Below are 13,927 nucleotides of genomic sequence, written 5' to 3'. Positions count from 1 at the left end.
AATTGCCCAAGCTCCTTAGGAGGCTTGCCAACTGATGATGCAAATAGTCCCAAATAGACTGTTCAGTTCCTTTACTGCATAATCATAGTTTTCAATGTCAGGTTTACAGGGGTACAAGCATCTGCAGCCCAATCCTTGTGGAATTGCAAGCTTTGTCGACCTGACACTGGCGCAGCCATTCTTATTATCATGGAAGATGCAAATTGCTGCTAGTGTCACAGTATACAATTAGACTAAGCGCCAGAAATCTAAAGATATTTGCTGTGATTAGGTTGTAAAATATAGCCTAAGGTCCCCAGTGTACTTCAAGTTAAGTTCGTTTTCATTCTTCATGTGAGGGCAAAAATATGTTTGAAAAGGTTGAGTGACAGTGTTCTGATGGAATTTGGTTTTAAGCATATGTCATGCTGCTTGCTGTGTGTGTACCCCCTAAATACAACAACGATGGTGGCTGAAAGAGAAGAACAGTTTCATAAACATCTGGCAAACAGCTTTTTCAAGACAGTCACACACCGGATGAGAAGTACCACGACGGCACGCCACATTTTTATGTTGTTTTCTATTCGGCAAAAAACAGACAACAAATGAAGCCGCCGGTTTGCATACACTCATTGAAAACAGTGCTTTAAACTTTTTAAAGACATGGCGCGATGCAGCTTCTTGTTTGGTGTGTGACCCCTATGAGTCTTTAAAACCTGTGTATATATCTGTACTGAATCTGCTACTCCACTGTGTTGCTAACATGTTGTTGTTGTGTTGGATGTTGTTCTCCTGTTTGATCTCCACATATATGAGATACTAGGGATGGACCGTTACCAGTTTTGGAACCGATCCAATCTTGATACCAAAATTCTGAGTATCGACCGATACAGATCCGATCCCAATACTGTGTGTGTGTTTTTTTATACATAATACAGTTTCTTTAGTTCTTGTGATAAGCTCAAATATATCTTCTTTAGTTAAAATAACAGACCCATAGACCTACTGTATATGACAGATGACACAGTCTAACTAAAAACATGATGCTTGCTGTGAACTAGGCTACATTATTTGAGCATTCGTTATGACACTGATCTGTTGTGGTCCAGCTTATGATTCCTTTTTTAATATTAAGATTTTTCTTTAAAATCTGGAATAGGCTACCACTATTGACTCTCATCAATACACAAACTTTTCCTCTCTGTAAATAAAATATAATATAAATAAAATTACTGTGAAATATTCACAGTTTCAGAGTAACCAATATTGGGCTAAATAATTTTCTGTTAATGGCCATCCATATTGCGCCTGTCAGTTTCACTTTATTAATTTAATCCACTACTTTGACCACAATAAGCAAGGCTTTACAAACTATTCGCAGCACTGATGGTATTCACCTTGGAAGAATAAACTCAGTCGGAAGGATGAGAAAACAGAAACTTTATTACAGAATAATTTTACGGAGCACCGCATGTCGCGTCTGCGCAACTAGTGTGTGAACGAATCGCTTGATGCATCACTAAGACAGCACAAAGGGAAAAAATCAGTGCGTTGAGGATCTGTCCAATGTATTATTGAGCCTTTTCTTATTAAACACTTTAAGTAGGCCTACTTTGTGTGTGAAAACCAGGTGATAACCCTCTATACTCCAGTGTTGCAAATGCAATCTGCTGATCTAACAGACACAGGTGCACCATGATTTAGAAACACTAATTATCTGCTTGTTGCAGGTCAAAATGAACCCATTTAATGCAAAAATAAATGCATTTCTCCTGTGATTACTCATATTAATAGGAACAAATAGTCTTGGAGAAAGTTTTTCGAGTTGCCATGAACGCGACACGCAGTTCGAATTGTGAATTAATAAAGAATGATTGACAGTCGCAGAGATGAGAAGCGCTGAATTGAACATGAATTTAATAACTTGAATATTTATCTGTAATTAAGATTAAACTACAGAACAGCTTCAGAGCATTTAGGTTATAGTAGGTCTTCATGACAACTTTTTGGACCCTTATAATAGGCTACCTTTATGGCTTTTGTTGGCTTATAAATTACACAGAATATAGCTCACACGCAAGATTGGATTTGGATTGGTACCAGCTGGCCAATACCGGATCCAGTAAAAATATGCGGTATTACACCAATATCCAATCCAAGTATCGGGATCGGTCCATCCCTCATATGTCAAATAATTTCTAGAGCATTCCCAACCAATTGCATAACAAACCGTAGTGTCACAAAACGCACACCCCCAAAATTTTGCTTTGGTGAGCTGTATTAAATTGTCGAAACAAACTCTAAACACTTTTTTTCCAAAATGACATCATTTCATTTCATTCTTAAATTTAGTTTGAAGCATATTGGGGACTCAACTGAACCTTACATGTGTCTTAAGTGCTAATTTACATGTTTGTTTCTATTTATAAAACAAAAATGGTTAGACAAGTTATGTTATGTTTATTTGAGAGATCCAGATGAATACATCGCATGGTATTAATTTCTCTGCTCATCAAATGGCCAATAAACAAATGAATAACTCTGACCAAAAAAGCTAACATTAAAGAGGGAATGTCACAGCATGCCTGCTTTCAATGGTCCCTAAGCACTGCCACACAATCCTGGATGTCTGTGCTGATGATCAGTGACCAGCTAACCCAGCACTAATCAGAGCAGACAGCCTACAGTGAGAGATGCACGCTTATATTTATAGGCCTTCCTATTTGCCGCTTCGCACACTACGTTAGCTAAGTGGAGGAGGGGTAGGGATTACTGCAGTGTGGATTCTGAGCTTAGGATTCTTCTTTTAAAATGTTTCATGAAACTTTAAAGGCATTCATAGTAAACCTAATTCTAACCTATTTATTTGAAATTATTAGTTCCCTACTTGTGCCACAACTATTTTGCAATTCTACATTCTTACAGGCAAGAGAGTAGGATAACACATTGTAGGAGGCAGCTGAAAAAGAAAAAAAGTTTAATCACTTGCTCATTATAACACAAGCACTGCTTAAAGGAAGTAGCTATTGACAGAATCCTATAAAACAGCATTCACGAGTGAATCACATGGAAACAAACCCCTTAGCAGCTCATTATTAGGGCTGGGAACCAATAACTGGTTCTTATTCAGAACAGCGTGTCATACAGGGCAACCATTTTAGTCCAATTTGTGAAATACTTATGACTTGGGCCTTTGTTATAAACAGACTCAATAAATTCTTCATGATTATTCCATCCTTACTCACTATAGCAGTAAAGTTCAATATCGACTTATTTAAATCTCTGTTTTCTAGGGTCCCGGAGACAGCCATGGGTACAGCTTCAGAGAAGAGCCATCCAACCACCCCTAAACAACTCCCAAATCACCCTCTCTGCAATGCTGACCTCTTCCCGCAGTCAGTATGAGCTTGGAGGCTTTCCCTACCCACTCGCCATGGACAACAATTCAACAGGTGAGTTTACCCAAAAAAATAGGTCTCCTGTCCGTCTGGTCATTACTATTTCACTCCTACGTGCAATCTTTAACCATTGCAAAGAATGGCTTGCAACTATGGCCTCATTTTGTTACTGTCTGTCCTGATTCAGGAACCAACAGTAGCTGGGTGGAGCTAACTGCACTAGCTGCAATGTGCGCTCAGCTCACTGGGCCCAACGGCACTGAGGTTCAGGTGTCAGAACCCATTCACATCTCCATCCCACTTCCTTCTGACTCTCCTCTTAAGACTGCCACCAGTGTCCCAGTCTGGAGGTTTGAGGACAAGACAGGTAAACATTCAAATGCAACATTGAAACTTAGGTTAACCCAGTTGTTCTCAATTACGGTCTGAATCAGATCATCAACTTGTTAACTAGGAGATCTATGAACTTATTTTTGTGTGTCAAATAATGCAAATACAATGTTCAAAGCAGGGGGGCCCAAGCACCGGAATTGAGAACCACTGGGTTAACCCAAAGCTACATCAGTTTAGTGCCAGTGCTGCAGTGCTGCTCTTGGAGCATCACCATCCTGCAGACAGAGTTTACCTCCGATCCTAGTTAAACAACTTAACTAGTTAATTGAGGTCTTCAGGTTTACTGAAAAATTCCAGGTAAGTGTGTTGGGGCAGAGTCCTTACAGCAGCAGCAATGGACACATCTGTGACAGTTCATGCAAAATTAAGTCACAATAAGTGGACTCAGAGGAAGACACAGGGGCTTTTGGAATAAGGGGGTCGTAAATTGTTAAATAGAGAACAAGAGGCAGAGAGGAGGTACAGATGAGGCTAAGAATGAAACTGAAATCCTCAAGAATTATTTGAGAGTAATTTCATGAAGGGCCAGGTGAAGTAAGAACTGGTGAAGTGAGTGTGCAGCACAAATCAAAGAAAGCAAATAGGTCTTCATACATTGAAGAGATAATAGCCTGCCAATTCATAAACCAGAAATCATCTCCAGACACTGACCCTGTCATGACATAGTTCCCAAAACAGGTTGTGATTTAGTACCTGGCAAGCTTTGCAGAATTCTCTAGATTCTTTACTGATGCCAGCTTAATAAAGCGAACAGCTCTGGTAGAAAAATCAATATTTGACTAAAAGAGGGTATTCAGTCATTTTCCGGCTTTACATTCAGCTCTTAGTTTCTGTGGACTGTTCCTCATATAGTTGCAAATGTTACTTTTTATTCCAATGTCTGGACTGCTTATTAGGATCTCTCCTAAAGTGTGTTAAAAGATTACTTAACTCCACAGAGAAATCTCAAATGATTTTAAGCTAAGCAGCTTAGTCTATGGCAACCTAATCCCAGATCCCCCATTTACTCCCCCAGTGCAGAAGGCAAATGAATGATTGGTCAGGGAAGAGGAATACTTTGACAGATGCCCATCAAGGGGGACATATATAAATATATATTTATATATGGGCTGCCACTCTATTTTGGCCCCTTTACTGAAATCAAACTTTCCCACCTAAAATTGCAAATATTTATTTTTCGACATAAACTAATATTGGTGCATCAGACCTAAATTGCATGTAAGCATGCCTGATCTATAATAACCCAATGGCTCTCTGACACCTTTAACCCTATAGTCCGGTTGTCAAATTAACTGACAAGTAAAGGATGTCAAAGAATATTGTGTGTATCGCCCCCTAGAGGAATTTGTTTGATATGGAAGCACACAGTAGCTTGATGCATGCAGCTGATTAGTCTGTGCCAACAGTTACCAAAGTATCAGAAGTTTGTCTAAATTGAAAGGCTAGCAAGCTTTAGTAGAAGACAACCTGATTATTCATTGTGTTGGTAGTCAGAGAGACTGTTTCAGAGAAGAGTTAGTTATGCAGAACATGGACCTGTATTCTTGAATGGTGGGCAGTTTGTTTTTCACCATGTGATAGACGCATGTGCTCGAAAGCTACAGAAGACTTTATTGTTCAAGACTTGCTGCTCTGTAGACTGTAAAAATTTAGATGTTGAGAATACAGATGAGAAGGCGGCTGCATTCTCAAAGCACAACAAAGAGCCCTGACTCACTCTCTGAGTCGTATACACTAATGCAGCACCAGTATACATGATGTCATATATTGCTAAGTCCCAACCCTCTGGTTTTTCTAAAAAAGGGTGGGGACTGAATGCCCGAATGTATTCCGATTATGAAAACATTCATTGTCTTGCTGAAGATTCGCCATGTGGCTACTAAGGCCCTGTTTGTTTTGGAGACAGATCACAGACAAAACAGCCCATACAGAGCGAGCGGATGCTTATGCACATGGCTCTTGGAGGGGTTTATTATACTGGGAAAGCCCCCTGCTTTACAGCACTGTTCTCCCAGCTGAACTGAACATATAGCACCTTCTAGTGTGCATAATTACACATTGCACACAGCTGCCTGGCTCTGTTGAGTGCTCTAGTTAATGTTTGGTTCTTAGGTTGCTACTTTGAAGCTGAAAGTGCACAAGGGTGTGAAATCTGAAATTAAAAACAGCAGTATTTGATAGGCAATAAAAATATTGACAGTCCCACAAAACTATTTCATGTTGTTACTCTTTTAAAATAATTATAGTAAGAGGTCTATTTCAGTATGCTCTAGTTGTAAAGCCCAGCAAAGCGAGAGTATTTTGTCTTTAGGGGAGGGCGACATTTTAAAATTGTATTTGTCAGGGTTCACCCTGTCAGAACCTATTAACTCTCTGTGTTCTTTTGTCTTGCCTTGGGCTTTTTGGAGAATTTGTGCCCCTCGCTGTCCTGCTTTGGTGCTTTATATTCCATTATTGTGTGATTTTGATTATTGAATAGTAACCTAGACTGATCCTAGACCTAAAATGACTTTTTAATGAAGAAAAGCGATTGAATGTGCAATTTGGCACAGTTTGGGTCTAATCTGTCCCTGGCAAACTGCCCATTCACATTTAATTGAGCTTTTACTGTAAGCTGAAGCAAGATTTCATTGCATTTATCCATGTCTGTTCAATTTGTAATGACGTCCTGATCTGCTGCAGGTCTATGGGTCAGAAGTGGTGCAGGATACATTAAAAAAGAGGACACTCAAATGACATGGAGTTTTGTGGCTCCAAAGTTAGGATACTGGCTTGCAGCATTTCCGTCAACCTCAGGTGAGACCAGTTGCATTATAACACACATTTTAAAGATAAAGTTCATTTTTAGGATCAGCTTATTTCATTTTAAGGATCAGTAAAGATATATTACACAGACTGACATTTTCTTTATATAACATTACTGATCATTTATTGGTTAATTTATAATGCTTAAAAATGTGTGGAAAAAAATACCTATTTTCTATTATAGGATCTGGTCTGAACACTTCTGGACTAAGAGACATCACTACCTACCACACCATTTTCCTGCTGGCGATTCTGGGTGCCATGGCACTGCTAGTGCTTATTCTTTTGTGTTTGCTACTGTACTACTGCAGGTAAAAAATTTGTGTTTGTTTGTAGTGTGCTTACTGCACATATATTTGCTCTGTTTGTATGTCTGTTGTGTGTAAAGCTGATTAATAGTAGCTTATCCTATGCCTTAGTAATAAGTGAATAAACCCATATCATAGCAAGACAAAAAAAGACTTGATGAAAATTAATTTAAAAACATTTAATCGTGTTCAAAACTTATTTGAGTTTATAGTGTTAAACACAAAAGAAGATCTTTGGTACCCATTGACTTCCATGATCTTTTTTTCCCTACTATGAAAGTCGATGGGTCACAGCAACCAGCATTCATCAAAATATCTTCTTTTGTGTTGAGCTAAGCTTTAAAACCACTGACCTTTAATCAAATGAGCAAATTGAGCAAGACATCATACTTTTGTATTTGTCATTGGTATAATATCTAACAGGTAATGATTTGATTTTTCCAGGAGGCGATGTTTAAAACCTCGGCAGCATCGGCGTAAAATGCACCTATCATCCACTCTTGAGAGCTCAAAGAGAGACCAGGGCACATCCACTTCTCACCTCAACCTGATCAGTGGTGGACACATGGAGACAGCCTCCTCAACTGGTGATCTCAACAGCTCTCGAGATGACTTCTTTAAACATGGTCCCACCCAAAGACAACACAACTCCAGGACGAATGCTGACTCAAAACGAGGAGAGAGCTTCCCATTGAAAGCTACACGCTCTTCAAACACAGGAACTCGAGATCTGCTTCTTCAGGATGACTACGGCAAAGGTTACAGCTCTGCTGAGGACTCAGATGATCGCAAATACAATCACCATAATGCTAAAGACAACCAGGGCTATTCATCAGACCCACCATCTCCACCTCCACTTTTGCCACCATTTGCCGGCCACTACCAGGATCTCAATCGGGACAGCAAGCCTCCAGAGTATTATGCATCAGCAGGGGATCACCTCAATCGGCCCTCTTCGGTCAATACCCAGCCTGGCCAACTGATCTTCTGTCACTCAATGGAGCAGATGAAAGAGAGCATGTACCACAGCATGGTACCCACATTGGTCATCCCTGCACATTACATGCATCTGTCCTCTGACTTGACAGCTGTGGAGCAGGCAATGGAACGGCAACAACAGCTGCAGCACGATATGGAGGGCATCCAGGTTAGTATGACTCTACCAAGGCAGCAGAATCAAAAGCAACAACAGCAGCAGGCCAGGGCTGATAATGAAGAGGAAGAGTCAGGCAAACAAGCAGATGGATCTTCGGAGGAGAACTGGGGATCAGACCAATCCAGTGCCCCAGTACGTATTCCAGTGCTTTTCAATGATTCAACCATTGCTCAAATGAATGGAGAGCTGCAAGCGATGACAGAGAAGAAGTTGCTGGAGCTTGGGGTGAAGCCACACCCTCGTGCCTGGTTCGTTTCCCTTGATGGCCGTTCAAACTCTCTTGTTAGACACTCCTACATTGAGCTGAGCAATGAAGCCTTGCGTCCACCCATGGGCGCCTGCAATCAAACACTAGACCAGCGTACTGAAGCAATCCCCACGAATTCAGGGAAACCTTCCCACCGAAAATTAAAAGAGGATGGCAAGGTAAAGGAGGGAGGTGAAAGAAAAGCTCATGGTAAAATTTATTCCAAGCTTCCCGTTATTGAAACTCCAGACTCAAGCAGCGAGAGCCATTCAGCCATGTACTCACCTGAGGAGAACTCAACAGCGCCGCTACTTGATGAAACTGCAGAGGTGTCCAAAGGTGGGACGTTCCCGCGTAAAGGCCGCAGCCGAGACAACAGCACCCGTAGTAGTGCCAGTGAGGTCCACCGAGACTCAGTCACCAGTCCTGATGACGATAATGATGACAAAGATGATGACGGAGAGAATAAGAAGAGCCCCTGGCAAAAGCGTGAAGAAAGACCCCTCATGGTGTTTAATGTCAAGTAATGCTGCCCAGGACTGGTTAGGGCATCGTCTTGGCTGTACCCTTCTTTTGCATAGATACTCACTAGTGATGAGGTGTGAGGATACAGAGCTGGAAGAAAGTCTGATGAAAAGCACAATATGAGATATGGCACTTACTTGAGTGATCTGTTTCAACCATCAAGACTAGGTACAAAGAATAAGCACTGAATGCCACCTGCAAAGAAGCATCTGAAGTCGTCACACCCTCTTAGATATCCTTCAGACAGTTTATACACCTGATGTTGTTCTGGCAGTTCATCAGGTCAAAGGGAGTTGAACTGAATCTCAAGATGTTGTCTTGCTTTCTTTGAGGGTTACCCAGTTTTTGTAAGAATGACCATGAGCCATTTTAAAACTAACTTTGGGAAGCAATCCATAAGCCTTAAAGAGCTTTTTCCTTTACTTAAGAAATATAAATGAATATAAATTTGATATGAATGAAACAGAGGGCTGTTGTAAGATTTCCAAGATAAGTTTAGATTACTTTTATTCTAGTGGTTTACTCAAATGTTTTATTTGTTTATATGAGTAATTAGAGCTGAACCAATAAGATGTGTACATTTCACAAACAGGAGTGAAATGGTTGCTGAATAAATGTGTTTATTCTTTGTGACTGATCCTAGTGGTTGACACACAATGACACTGTATTTTGTACTGTTGGTAAAAAGTTCCCCTTTTTTACTTATCTAAAACCAGTGTTGCCATTTTATAAAATATCTTAATCAAACTGTTTGGACTAGGAAAGCTGCTCTTAGATAAGAATAAAAGGTTCTGCTTGCACGCAGAACACATTTTGTACTCTGAATAAGCCTTTCCTGCTGGGTCAGTCCACCAATAGGAATTATATTTTGAGGGACTTACCTTGGACGCCTGTGAAAATGTTTTCTCACTAATCTGTGCTGCCGTGCATCAGGACTTTTGCCATACTTCAGAACCACTTCAACTCAACTCTAACTGTGGAAGTACATTTTTGAACTTTTATGGACTTCTTGTGTGTGACTGAAAATACAGATTGTGCTTTAAATGGATGTGCATGGATGAATTTACTCAAAACAAAACAAAAAATGTACCGAGTATTTTTTTAAAAACAAGTATTGCTTGATTAAGCGCTCTTACTAAACTCTGTGAACCACTTATTTGTAAATAACACATTAGTAAATTTACACTCTCACTTGAGTCTTATGATGTCTAATTTTTAGTTAACGTTGGCCTCTGGTTACCAGCAACGATGATGTCATGTGATTTCTTTAGTGAGCTACATCATTATGGACTTTAAAGGAGTCAAATTACATTAGAATATGTTATATTATTTATAGTATATTAATTAGGATGTCACAGTGCTGCAGTGGGGATCGCCTCACAGTAAGAAGGTTGCTGGTTCGAGCCTCAGCTGGGTCAGTTGGCATTTCTGTTTGCATGTTCTCCCTGTGTTTGTGTGGATTTCCTCCGGGTGCTCAGGTTTCCCCCACAAGTCCAAACACATGCACTATAGGTGAATTAGGTAAGCTAAATTTTCCGTAGTATATGTGTGTGAATGGAAGTGTATGGGTGTTTCCCAGTGATGGGTTGCAGTTGGAAAGGGCATCCGCTGCATAAAACAAGTATGTGGCGACCCCTAATTAATAAAGGGACTAAGCCGAAATAAATGAATGAAAAAATACATTAATTAATATTATATTATATATTACATGAGCACATTTAAATGTGCACATCACCACGTCTAAAACTGAAATTAACCGAGCAGTTCGGAGAGCTTTCTTATTTTTTGCTTTGATTTAACAAAATAAATATTTTTATTAAATATGTCTACATATGACTAAGCATTTGTCTTGTGGATGTGGGCTAAATGGGCAGTCACTAGGTGGCACAAGGTTACAAGGATTTGTAATTTTAAAATTAAATTAAAGACCTAAGACGGGTTCTTATTATTTTTGAGAATTCTGCACAGTTCACGTGTTCCCGGTGTGATCAACACGTGATTTAAATGCATTTCTCCATCATAAACACAAGAGTGACTACTGAAGCTTCTGACGGGCACGTGGTCGGCGACGCGCATAAGTATCCTCGAGAGTGCGCATCGAGCTTGACAGCATAATGCGCGCTCTCGTGTTCCCCCGGATGCGTGTTTACTCAGTCTCCTCTCTCCACCCTTGAAATGAGAGAGGTACGAAGTGGAAGGGACATCGTTTTGCAAGAATATTTCCACCAACGGATAGCCAGGGACGAAGCGCGGAGAGTCAAGGTGTAGCTCAAGGATACATTGATTCCACGCCAAGGTCAATTATCCCTCTCTCTCTAAAAAAAACTTCAGACACGGAGAAATCACGAACCTGTGAGGATGGATCAGGCATACGGGGCTGGAAAGGCAGGCGGCACCTTCGATCCAATTACTTTCTTTCAACAACCGCAGACAATTCTGCGAATAGTATCTTGGGTGAGTGAGATTCTGCTAATTGCATAATTTAAGCGCGAGCCCGAGTGTCATGTGATGACGCGTTAACGCTAGTAAAGCTTTGCCGCCCAAATGCACAATCTCTCGTTAATCTGCACGCTCTCAATTTATTTTTACGGTTTGTATTTCTTTTTTTGTTATTAGTTAACAAAGGCAAATAAAAATAGAGAACAGGGTGATTTAAAAAAATCAATCCTTGAGTAAGCTAAAGCAGTGTCTTCATCGTAATTCTATTATTTAACAAGTTTAAAACATCAGTCATATTTATATTGTATGGCAGTTGATCAATTAAACATGGATATCTTGTATTGTAATATTTCACATTTAAAAATAAATTACATCTATTTGGGATAATTGATGCTGATACATCAATTCCTACAACGGACAATTAAGATTGAAATAAATAAATAAAAAGTTATTATGCAGCTCCTTTGTTAATTTGTTAAATTTATTTTAACTTCATATATTTATTAAGGAAAAAGCATCAATTTCAGGGCTAATTTGAGATTTGAAAAGCTATAGAAATGTGATAATATTCATAAATGTTGTATTAATCTAGCTGGCAATGTTTGCTGTCATGTTAACTAAGCAATCTTTGATCGTTTCCTCAGATCTGGATTGAATCAATTAACTTTTGATTGCTAAATATTTGGCTCCTGCGTGAATGAGCATGCGTGCACTATTTGCTGATAAAAACATTTTGTGTAGAGACACATGGTGAGGGGGTGGTGGGAGATTATAAGAGGGTGGCTGTGGTGGGGGAGGGTGGGCAGGTGTCCGAAGCTCTGATTAAGTCACAACTATGTAATAGGTAATGTCATTTAAGATTCAAATAATTTAACAGCCTGTTTTTGCTGCTATGATGGCTTTGTAATAATATAAACAACAGACTAAGGTCTCGTTGCTCCTTTTATTAAACATATTCATTATAATAATAGATTTATTTTAATCTAATTAAATATATAAAATAATATTTTTTAAGGGGTGGCAAAGTGGGTGGTGCTGTCTCCTCACAGCAAGAAGGTTGCTGGTTTGAGCCTCGGCTGGGTCAGTTGGCATTTCTGTGTGGAGTTTGCATGTTCTCCCCGTGTTTGCGTTGGTTTCCTCAGGGTGCTTTAGTTTCTGCCACAGTCCAAAGACATGCAGTAGAGGTGAATTGGGTAAACTAAATTGTCAGTAGTGTATTTGTGTTGATGATTGTGTATGGATGTTTACCAGTGAAGAATTTCAGTTGGAAGTGCATCCGTTGAGTAAAGCATATGCTGGATAAGTTGGAGGTTCATTGTGGTGACCCCAGATTAATAAAGGGACTAAGCTGAAAAGAAAATTAATGAATTAATGAATGAATGAATATTAGCTTTATTAACAGATTTATTTCGATGTAATTAATTATGTATAATTTTAATTTTATTTTATTTTAAGTTCGTCATTTGAAATTCTTCTGTAATTTTAAGTATTTAATGTTTTTGAATTCATTTTTAAATAGATTTCAGTTTTTATTTTAATTTATTAGTTTATTACATTTATTTATACATTTATTTTAATTATCACCATTTTAGTCAGAGGGAAATCAAGACATAACCCTTTTGATCTTCTCAGTTTGTGTGTTTTTTATATTATTATTAATTTCACAGTTGTTTAGCACAGATAAGTTTTGTTTCATAATTACAGAAATGTCCACTATGGTAATTATTTATAAATTGAAATTAGTAATTACTATTAGCAATTAGTAAATATCTTGAGTTTTTAAAAACTAAGTCTTTAAAACGTGTTTGCAGTTTTTGCCGCCTAATCACTTATATTTGGCAAGGCAACATTTAAAAGTTAAAATCTTTTCATAATTAAAAGGCATGACAAAAGTTTTTCATTTTAAAAGAGAACAGTTTCATGCTAAGTTTATAAAATCTAATTTAATTTTATTGCCCCTTTAGTTCAATTAGCATGTTGTTTTTAAGTTAACAACACTGATACAAATATAAAATTTAATAGTTTAATAAAAGATTACAAATGTTTAAACATTTAAGTAATTATAAACAACTGGAAAACTCATGGAAATTCTATGTTTAAAGGTGTGGTATACTTTTATTAAATAAACGTGACAAAACATGACATTGTTTAGGAGCTTTAATTATATCACAGATCCATGTTAGCAGGTAAGAATGTAATAATTACTTAAATGTGTTTCCTCTGAGCATCCTGAGTTCAGTAGTGTGAGTTTAAGGTGAGATTTCTGTTTGAGGCGAGTTAATGAGACAACCAACTGTTGCTTTGGCATTATGCTAGTGGGTACATGTGCAGTTTCAAGATGGAAAGAAGGTGTTTGTCGGATTCATACTCTGATTGGCTGAGTGATGCTGCTGCGTTGGCATGACAACTATCTGAGACCACAGACTGAATACCAACACGCTCACAATGAGAAAAATAGATAAACAGAAAGGCACTAATGGGATTGTCTCTGGAATTTTTCTGAACCATTCAGGTATCCTGTGTCATATATACACTCACGTACACACTGACTGTAAAGCTTAGTGCTCAAATCCCAAAAATTTTCATTTATTCATTCGTTTGTTCGTTCATTCATTCATTCATTCATTCATTCATTTATTAATTTGTTAATTTTCTTAATTATTGATGAATCTTAATG

General features: G+C 38.6%; 2 protein-coding genes across 4 annotated transcripts in view; both read left to right on the top strand.

Annotated features, from left to right (window-relative positions):
- The window catches only part of fam171a2a (family with sequence similarity 171 member A2a), a 67,143-nt gene extending 57,141 nt beyond the window's left edge, over window positions 1-10,002 (top strand). The window contains exons 4-8 of the mRNA XM_087244220.1: window positions 3,273-3,431; window positions 3,565-3,744; window positions 6,453-6,566; window positions 6,760-6,886; window positions 7,328-10,002. Coding sequence (XP_087100346.1) covers window positions 3,273-3,431; window positions 3,565-3,744; window positions 6,453-6,566; window positions 6,760-6,886; window positions 7,328-8,813 — 2,066 coding nt within the window. The 3' untranslated portion in view covers window positions 8,814-10,002. The remainder of the gene's footprint in view (window positions 1-3,272; window positions 3,432-3,564; window positions 3,745-6,452; window positions 6,567-6,759; window positions 6,887-7,327) is intronic.
- Window positions 10,003-10,916: 914 nt separating this feature from the next.
- The window catches only part of syngr1a (synaptogyrin 1a), a 28,748-nt gene continuing 25,737 nt past the window's right edge, over window positions 10,917-13,927 (top strand). For all 3 annotated transcript variants that reach the window (XR_015479757.1, NM_001006067.1, XM_087242615.1), the window contains 1 exon segment: window positions 10,917-11,265. Coding sequence is in view for 2 of the 3 variants with exons in the window: in NM_001006067.1 (NP_001006067.1) it covers window positions 11,170-11,265 (96 nt within the window). In the remaining variant the exon portion in view is untranslated.

This window comes from Danio rerio, chromosome 3 (assembly GCF_052040795.2).
Source record: "Danio rerio strain M-AB ecotype USA chromosome 3, GRCz13ab, whole genome shotgun sequence".
Taxonomy (NCBI): Eukaryota; Metazoa; Chordata; class Actinopteri; order Cypriniformes; family Danionidae; genus Danio; species Danio rerio.
This window is presented reverse-complemented; position numbering and strand designations above follow the sequence as displayed.